General features: G+C 55.7%; 2 protein-coding genes across 2 annotated transcripts; both read left to right on the forward strand.

Annotated features, from left to right (window-relative positions):
* The first annotated feature begins 34 nt into the window (after positions 1-34).
* Positions 35-3,764, forward strand: MANF (mesencephalic astrocyte derived neurotrophic factor). Its single transcript, XM_042823497.1, has 4 exons — positions 35-154; positions 1,797-1,924; positions 2,636-2,777; positions 3,558-3,764. The coding sequence occupies exons 1-4, from the start codon at positions 67-69 to the stop codon at positions 3,740-3,742; spliced, it is 543 nt and encodes a 180-aa protein (XP_042679431.1). The 5' UTR covers positions 35-66; the 3' UTR covers positions 3,743-3,764.
* Positions 3,765-4,131: 367 nt separating this feature from the next.
* On the forward strand, positions 4,132-7,137 carry RBM15B (RNA binding motif protein 15B). The gene has a single exon (XM_042823870.1). It carries the CDS (start codon positions 4,132-4,134, stop codon positions 6,871-6,873), a length of 2,742 nt encoding a protein of 913 aa, XP_042679804.1. The 3' UTR covers positions 6,874-7,137.
* The last annotated feature ends 2,521 nt before the right edge of the window (positions 7,138-9,658 follow it).

A 9,658-nucleotide genomic window follows, 5' to 3' on the forward strand; every position in this document is an offset into this window, starting at 1 on the left:
GGGGAACCGGCCCAGCGCGGGGGCGGCGGTGCCGGTATCGCTGTGGTGGGCGCCGAGCGAGGCGGGATGCAGGCGGCCCACGGGCTCTGGGCGACGCTGGCCCTGCTCCTGCTGCCGGCTGGCAGCCGGGCGCTGCGGAACGGGGAGTGCGAGGGTGAGTGGGTCCGGGCCGGAGAAGGGGCTGCCCCACGGCGAGGCGAGGCCGCGCCCGCACGCTGCCGCTGGGGGCTGGAGCGTGGGCCGGGCCGCCGAGAGCGGCTCGTGGCGGGGCGCGGGAGTCCCCCGTTGCCCGGGCGGGAGGCTGCGTCCGGGCCGCGGTGCTCCCGAGGCCCGTCCTGTGCCGACCGGCGCCGCCCCGCCCCGCCCGTCCCGGCGGTGCCGCTTTGCTTGCAGAAGTCGCGGTGCGGCTGCAGCAGCTTCGCGCTGGGCCGGTCTGAACGCGGGACGGGACGGCTCGAGGCGGAGCCGGGGAGCTCCGGGGTTCCGCGGTGCCGCCGCTCGGCTCGAGGAAGGCACGGCGCTCCGCTGTACCGCGGCCGCCGGCGGCACTGCCTGCAGCGTCTCTGTTCTTCCCGAAGGTTTTCACTCGCAGACAGCGGACATCAGTGTGTGTCTGTGACTGGAGACAGACTGATGTGAGGTAAATGATGGCGTTGTGTGCGTAAGAAAAGGCTTTCCCGACCGGGACGGTTTGTGATTACTGCCAGCTTCGAGCGACGGCAGTCGGTGTTCGGTTGGCTGCAGGCAGTCCCGTTGATTTCCTGCGTCTGCCCGCGTTCTGTGCTCGAGTCCGGAGTTGAATGCAAGTTGATGATGAGGCTTGCTCACCCTTTTCCATTGGGACGCACACACGCACGGAGGGCTGGGCCAGCGGGAGAGCTGGGAACCCCCGGCTCCTGCTGCAGGAACTGGTGGGGCACGCACCTCCAGCGGTGCTGCCGGTGCTTGCAGACCACTTGTGTGAGCAGCGAGTGTGAAACCTGACTGCGAGCTTGCAGGGTCACATGGTGCTGTGCTGCACGGATCCTGCTGGGTGCTGCAGCTGCCTCCCTCCCTGTGCTGTGCTTTCTCTGGAGCACAATCTGTTGCCTGGGGGGCTGAGTGAGGACTGTGCTGCCCTTCCCATCGGCAGGGCTTGGCTCTGTCCGCTTTGCTGCTGGTGTGCTTGTGGAAGTTTTGTTATCTTTCAGTCTCTCTGAAACTGGTGCAGAAGTTTGTGGGAAGTGAGGAGAGAAACATGCCAAGTTGGTGCATCATGTGATCGTGTTACAGCTTTTTCTCTTGGAAACAACTGTACACAAGCCCATTACAGACTCTAGTGTATATTGTCATTAGTAATGTCATATCACTGATAGGCACTGATATGACATTAGTAATGTCATATCACTCTAGGAAGCTTATTTGCTTCCTAGATGAGTTGGTTTCCAGTCAGAACTGGTTTTGAAGCGCATAGTCTGACAAGCAGTTTATCAAAGCAGCAAGAATAGGGCATCTAGTTTCTGTTTTTACCTCAGCACTGTTTTGTGCCACACCCCACAGCTGAATCCCACTGCTCACTCAGCCCATATGCAGAACTCACTGGACAGTTCCAGGGATCTTCTTCATATTGTCAGAAACTCACCAGAACTACCAGGGCAGATTGCTGCCTCATGTGTGCTGAAACACCCAAAGTCACAGATTGCTAACGCAGCTTCTAAATGTTCTGTTCTGCAAATCCCTTATTCTGTTCCTCTGCTTCTGAGAGCTGTTGTGAGGCTCTTGCAGTGACAGGTAACTCCACCCATCTTCCCTTCCAGTGTGTGTCACCTTCCTGGGGAGATTCTACCAGAGTCTAAAGGACAACAATGCTGAGTTCACACCCACCAGTATTGAAAAGGAGCTCATGAAATCCTGCAGAGAGGCAAAAGGCAAAGAGAACCGGTTGGTAAGTAGTCATCGACATTGCCTCTGGAAGAAATAAGTTGTAGAACACTTGGCAAACAAAGGGAAACTAGTGTTTCTGTGTTTGTATGATGTCCCTCACTGGGGGCTGTGCTTCCTGGCTCTGTGGCCACAACTGGTGCTGTAATTTTTTGTTGTTGCAAGAGACCTTGTTGTATGAAGTTCATTTTAAATATATCTATATATCTGTCAGCGTCTTACTGCTGACCTTATCTCTCCCTGTTATTAAAGGGCTTGGGATTACAAAGCTTTTATTTGCTGTAGGACTTCCCTGTTAGACTGCATTTGGAGTGTTACATAAACTGTTAAAATGCTTAGTACTTTATAGCTGTGTAGCTGAGAACTATAGGAGAACTGAACTGCCCTAAGTAAAATCAGATGAGCTCTCCTGCAGAGAGACACCCACAGAAAGAGGGGGGCAATGCTTCAGAAAGTCCTTTAACAAAGAAAACTTCAGTAATCCAGTTCAAGTTGTTAACAACTTGAAAAGCAGGACAGCAGCAAAGCAGTGCTGAAAAGTGGTAGGCAGTGTGGGAAGTGACCCTTGGCCACAGTCAGGCTTGCTTTTGCCCTCCTGGGGCAGTCCCTTGGAAAGTTCTCTAACTGTAAATGTCAAACTGCAAAGAGATGGCTAGAAAACCTTTTCAGAAAAATGTTTCCACACATATCCGCCTTGCTTTTTTCTTCCCTTCAGTGCTATTATATTGGGGCTACAAGTGATGCAGCCACCAAAATTATTAACGAGGTGTCAAAACCCATGAGTCACCACATCCCCGTGGAAAAGATCTGCGATAAACTGAAGAAGAAAGACAGTCAGATCTGCGAACTGAAATACGGTGAGTTGCCAGCAGAAGGGGAAATGGGTGCACTTTCTTGGGGTACTGAATTATTCTGGGTAAAAGCACGCTGAAGTCAGCATAGGTAGTTATACAAGTTGGGCTGTTGTCTGTGAATGTCCTGGACAGCTGTACAGGGATGCTCAGGAGGGGCTGCTGCCTGCCCTTCAGCTTCTGCAGAGCCACTGCTTGACCTCCCTCGTGCCAGCAGTGCTGTGCTCAAAGCCCTGTTTGGAATTTGGCCACTAGGACAGCACTATGCCTGGGTCCAGGATGGTGCCTGCTGAGCTCATGCGAGGGCTGCTGGGCTGTGCTACTGTCATCAATGAGAGCTGCTTTGGCACCTGCTCCTGGAGCCTGTTGGCAATGGGCACTGCCACTTACCACCCTCCTTGAACATGAGGTGCTGTGCTCCTCCTGAGAAGACTGATGTGAAGAACAGCCACGGAAGTGCCTTCTGGCTGCTGTCCCCTCTCCTCCCTTACGTCCCCTGGAGACAGTCACCGGGCTGTGGCTGCTGTGCTCCTCGTTTCGTGCACTAACGCCCTGTAGCTTCCCAGCCTTCCCAGCCAGCCTTCTGCCGCTGTCACCGCTGGCCTCTCCTCGGCGCTGACCCCACCACCTTTTTCCGTCCCGCGGAGGACGGCCGAAGCGCTGGGGCGAAGCGGGGTTTCGGGTTCAAGCGGAGCTCCGCAGCTCAGCTTTGTTTCTCCCGCCGCGCTGTGACACCGCCGGAGCCCCCGGCGCTGCGGGCTGAGCGCGGCTCTGCTCTCCCCGCAGACAAACAGATCGACCTGAGCACCGCCGACCTGCGCAAGCTGCGCGTCAAGGAGCTGCGGCGGATCCTCGACGACTGGGGGGAGGCGTGCAAGGGCTGCGCCGAGAAAACCGACTTCATCCGCAGGATCCACGAACTGATGCCCAAGTACGCGCCGAGGGCGGCGGGCGCTCGCGCCGACCTCTGAGGAGGGGCCGCGCGGGGCGGGCGCGGAGAAGCCGCTACGGCGCGCGCTGTACGGGGCTCATTAAAGTACTACGGTTCAACCGGGGGTAGCGTGCGGTGTCACGTGATTGCGCGGCGCGCTCCCGCGGTTGGGGGAGGGGCGGGGGCGGGGCCGCGCCGCGCACGCTCCTTCCCATTGGCAGCCCGGCGTGACGCGCGGCCGAGGGCGGGAGGTGCTTCCTCCGCACGTCGCTGCGCTGCGCCTCCACGCTCTTTACGCCGCCATGCGGCGGGGCGCACGGCGATGACGTAGAGCCCGCGCGGCGCGGCGGCCGGAGCCGCCTTCGTTCCCTTTTGTCCAAGATGGCGGCGGCCGCCGGAGGCGTCTCCTGAGCCGCGGGCCCCAGCGCCATGAAGCGCGGTAGCGAACGGGACGCCAGCCCGCCGGGGGCTGGGGGAGGCCGCGCCGCCGCCGCCAAGAGGCCGCGCGAGCGCGAGCGCGAAAGCAGCAGCCGGCGCGGCCTGCACCGCAGCTCGGGCGCCTCCCGCAGCAGCCGGGACAAGTCCACGCCCGGCGGCGGCGGCGGCGGCGGAGGAAGCGGAGGAAGTGGAGGAAGCGGCGGAGGCGGCTCCGGCTCCCGCAGCCACCGCGGCGATGAGCGCGCCGGCGGCGCCGACTCCAACCACCGCCCGGCGGCGAGCGGCTCGGCCTCGGGCGCCCGCGGCCAGGCCGCCCCCTCGTCATCCTCATCGTCGTCGTCGTCCCGCGCGCTCGGCGTGCCCAAGGCAAAGGCCCTGCCCGGCGCCGTGGTGGCCCCTTCGCTGCTGCTGGCCGGGCCGCCGCCGGGCGCCGCGCCCTCGCTGCTGCTGGCGCCGCTGGGGGGCTCGGCGGGGCTGTCCGGGGAGCCGCCCGGCTCCTGTGAGTACAAGACGCTGCTGGTGAGCGGGCTGAGCGCGGCCCTGCCCGACCAGCTGCTGGAGGACGGGCTGTTCCGCCTCTTCCAGCGCTTCGCGGGGGGGGGCGCCGGGGACATCAGCGTCAAGCTCTCCCACACGCCCGAGCTCGGCCGCGTCGCCTACGTCAACTTCCGACACCCCGGGGACGCCCGCGACGCCCGCCGGCACGCCCGGGCCCGCCAGCTGCTCCTCTATGACCGGCCGCTCAAGGTGGAGCCCGTGTACCTGCGCGGGGGCCGCAGGAGCCGCACACCGCCCCCCGCGCCCTCGCCGGAGCCCCTGGGCTACCTGCCGCCTCTGCACGGCGCCTACCAGTACAAGCAGCGGTCGCTTTCACCTGTCACCAGCCCTTTGCTGCGGGAGCCGCGGCCCCGCCATGCGCACGCTGCCGCCGCCGCCTTCGCGCTGGAGGCCGCCGCCATTGGGCTCTCCCGGGAGCGGGAGCGGGCCCTGGATTACTATGGGCTGTATGACGAGCGCGGCCGGCCCTACAGCTACCCCATCGTGGCCGAGGAAGACCTGATGCCGGAGGATGATCAGAGAGCCACCCGCAACCTCTTCATCGGCAACTTGGACCACAACGTCTCAGAGGTGGAGCTGAGACGTGCCTTCGAGAAGTACGGCATCATTGAAGAAGTGGTGATCAAGCGCCCTGCCCGCGGCCAAGGTGGGGCTTACGCTTTCCTCAAGTTCCAAAACTTAGACATGGCGCATCGGGCCAAGGTCGCAATGTCAGGCCGCGTTGTCGGCAGGAACCCTATCAAAATTGGCTACGGTAAAGCCAACCCTACTACCCGGCTGTGGGTGGGTGGTCTTGGCCCCAGTACTTCTCTAGCTGCCCTGGCAAGGGAGTTTGACCGCTTTGGCAGCATCAGGACTATTGACTATGTGAAGGGAGACAGTTTTGCGTATATCCAGTACGAAAGCTTGGACGCTGCCCAGGCCGCCTGCGCGCAGATGAGAGGCTTTCCCTTGGGCGGTCCAGAGAGGAGACTTCGTGTGGATTTTGCCAAAGCAGAAGAGACGAGATACCCGCAGCAGTACCAGCCTGCACCTCTCCCTGTGCACTACGAACTGCTTGCTGATGGGTATAGCAGACACAGAAGCCTAGAGCAAGACTTGAGGGTGCGAGATAGGACTCCTCCACATCTCCTGTACTCGGACAGAGACAGGAGCTTTGCAGAGGCAGACTGGGCCAGTCCTGCCAAAAACGCTGAACGCAGAAACAACTTGGAGAGCTACAGCCGATCAGTGCGTAGCCGGAGTGGAGAGCGATGGGCCAGTGACAGCGATCGCACTGTGCCCAAACTGTGGGAAGAGCGGCGGAAACGACGGAGCCTTTCCAGTGACCGTGGCAGGACTACTCACTCGCCTTACGAGGACAGAAGCAGGACAAAGGCCAGTGGGCCAGCTTTAGACCGCAGCCCGGAGCGGGCCCGCAAAGAGAATCACACTACAGAATCCGGAACTGAGAAAGAGCAGAGTAACTCCCTTCAGAACAATCGTCACACAACTGAGGAGAAACCCCATCGTGAGGCATCCGATGCTCCACAGCCTAAAAAAAGGGACAGCGAACGCAATCATCGAACTGGTGAATCAGAATCAAAAACTCACGAGGAGCCAAAATCTGAGACCAAAAAGTTAAAGAATTTGTCAGAATACGCTCAGACGCTGCAACTTGCTTGGAATGGGCTTCTCGTGCTAAAAAACAGCTGCTTCCCCACATCTATGCACATTCTGGAGGGAGACCTCGGTGTCATCAATGGACTCCTCAAAGACCATTTGTCTGGTGGGAAGCTCACGCAGCTCAAAATCGCTCAGAGACTTCGGCTCGACCAGCCCAAGCTGGATGAAGTGACTCGCCGTATCAAACAAGGCAGCCCCAATGGCTATGCCGTGCTCCTGGCAACGCAGTCTGCCCCGGGGAGTGCGGGGTCCGAGGGGACCTTTCCCGTGGTCGAGCCCGGCTTGCAGCGACGGCTGCTCAGGAATCTGGTCTCCTACTTGAAACAGAAGCAGGCTGCTGGGGTTATCAGCCTGCCCGTGGGAGGAGCGAAGGGCAGAGACAGCACAGGCATGCTTTATGCGTTCCCTCCTTGTGAATTCTCTCAGCAGTACCTCCAGTCAGCACTAAGGACATTGGGGAAGTTGGAAGAAGAACATATGGTGATAGTTATAGTCAAAGACACTGCCTAACCCACACTGTCTTTTCAAATTCCATGTTTTCTTTGTGTGTCACACAACCCCGTTGTTTTTAAGGCCAATCATTTTGGTGGAGGCTCAGAACACCTCAACCGAAGTGCTAAGATTTTTAGTTTCTAATTAATTTTAATACCATTTAAATAGAGCCCATTTCATTCGTTTTTAATACGTGGCACTGTCTGCTGTTGTTCTGTATTTTTATTTTTTAACTGTATGAAAAAGTCGTCAGTAAAGCCTTGTTCACTGATGGATTTCTAATCTTGTGCGCTATCCTGGTTCTTAAGGCCTGGGAGGGCTGCTGCCCTGTGCTGCCCGCTGATGGGGGCCCAGCCCAGCCCCTCAGCCTCCAGCCTACACCTCCTCAGTCTCTTTCTGGTGTCCTGCCAGGTGGGAGGGGAAGGGGGATTTGTAATGATGTGCCCTATGGGAGACTGAGAGGTTGGTCTTGCTTTCTTGTTTTTGTCCTGTTTGTTTTTTATTTAGCAAATTTAAATCTTGGTGCATTTCAAGGCCAGGCTGGATGTGGCTCTGGGCAGCCTGGTCTGGTTGTTGGCGACCCTGCACATAGCAGGGGGTTGAAACTGGATGATCATTGTGGTCCTTTTAACCCAGGCCATTCTGTGATTCTACGATTTCTGTTGCTACTCCATTTGGTGACAGATCATTTCAAGGAAGCAAAACCTGACTGAGAATAGAAATCTTCTTTATACACCAAATAATAATAATAATAATAATAATAATAATAATTACAATTGATAATTGGGCAAAAAGTTTGCTACTAAGGAGTCAATCCTGTACAATCTCAACAGAACAGATGAGGCCTGATGTTCCTGGTTTCTGTAAAAAGAGAAATAAATCAAGCATGAGAAAAAAAATCATTGAAAGGGGAAACCTCTTGGGCCTGTATTAGATGCAGACAAACATATAAAGGGCACCAAGTTGTTTTGTGAACTGTGGGTGCCCCTTTTTATAGCCATCATGTTCACTATCTGAAATCCTTTATTGCAAGATGAACTGCAAAGGTTTTTTCTTTTTTTTTTTTTTAAGTTAAAATTTATTTGCAAGCATGCAAAAATATAAACAACTCTGGCTGTCATCTGGAAGCATGGTGTGTGCCCACGAGGAAGCTGTCTGCAGAGCAAGAACAGGAATTTAAGCTGAGGTTCTTCACTGTGTCTGTCTGTGGCATGAGACAGTCGTTCCAGAGAGCCTGGACATGCAGGGCTGGTTTCTGGGTGACTTGAGGATGTAACTATTTCAAATTTGAGTTAAACTGCACTACTCAGCTTGGGGATTTTGTATTTTTTAAAATCACGCCTCCAGATTTCAAGAGGCTTACAGGAAATTGTGTGGCATTGAAAGCACTACATTCTGAACTTTCTCTTTAGAATTGCAGGGATTTTTTTTGGTTTTGTTTTTTGTTGGTTGTTTGTTTGTTGAAGCTTTGGTGGTAAGCAAGTGAACAAAACCCTGGCAGAGCCAGAACCCAGGCCCTCCTCACAAGCGGTCTCCGAGCAAGCAGACTCACTGCTGCCAAAGGCACTTCAGAGCTGTGTTCTCAAGTGAGCGGCAGTCAAACCCTACACAGGACTGTAACTCAGCTTAATGATGCCTCTCTTTGTTTTTAATTTTCAACCCTGCAGTTTCACAGCAGGGACATCATCAGCTTAATTTAATAATGTATTGGTGTCAACAATTATGATTATTGGTTTTATTTATTTATTTATTTATTTTTAAACATTTAATACTGTGATTGTATACTAATGAGTTAGTGTGCTTATGAGGGGATATTTCACTTTGGTGTCTGTAGCCCATAAAATGTAACTCTGTACTAAGGGCCTGAAAACAGTGACAAGGGTCCCAGGTGCTGAGCAAGTTTGCAGGGCAGTACTGCAAACAGTACAGCTGGCCTGCTCCTGATGTTACATGGTTACAAGGATGTTGACTTTTCACCTTGTGACCTAGTCCTCATCCCTCTTGTAACATAGACAGTGCCAAATGCTAGTAAGTGTAACCTCTAAGTGTCATCTGAAACCCAAGTGTTATTAGATGTCCCTTATGGCCAGAGTCAATGTGACCAGAGGTTTTTGTCAGGGAGCACCCTGTGTAGTGCCCACGTCCCCACTGTCGCAGCAGTTTGCAGTAGGGTCCCAGCAAGCGCCTGATGGCTTCTGGAAGTTGCACATCTCTGCTAACAGAGCCAAGGAACCAGCACAGATACCCCATCTCCCACTTTCCTTTTGAGACAAGTAATAGCAGAGGGTTTGGGCTGTTTCATAAGTTGGGCAGAAGGGAACCTTATGAGATTCAGCAAGAGCAAGTGCAGGGTCCTACACCTGAGGAGGGGCTGAGCTGCTGCAGAGGAGCTGTGCACAGAAGGACCTGAGGCTCCTGGTGGGCAGCAGGTTGGCCATGAGCCAGCAATATGCCCAGGTAGCCAAGAAGGCCAATGGTTCCTGGGGGTGTGTTACAAAGAGTGTGGCCAGCAGGGCGAAGGAGGTGATCCTCCCCTCTGCTGTGCCCTGCTGGAGTGCATGGAGTGCTGCATCCAGTTCTGGGCTCCTCACTGCACAAAAGACAAGGAACTGCTATAGAGAGAGCAGCAGAGTGACAATGATGGTTAAGGGCCTGGAGCAACTTCCTTGTGAGGAATCACTGAGAGCCCCAAGGGCTGGTCAACCTGGAGAAAGGTGAGAGATGTAATCAATGCCTGTAAATACCTAATGGGCAAGTCAAGCAGATGAGGCCAAGTTCTTTTTGGTGGTGCCCAATAATCAGA

The sequence above is a fragment of the Centrocercus urophasianus genome, unplaced genomic scaffold, assembly GCF_019232065.1.
Source record: "Centrocercus urophasianus isolate 14NV4802_14NV808 unplaced genomic scaffold, USGS_Curo_1.0 seq_22, whole genome shotgun sequence".
Classification (NCBI taxonomy): Eukaryota; Metazoa; Chordata; class Aves; order Galliformes; family Phasianidae; genus Centrocercus; species Centrocercus urophasianus.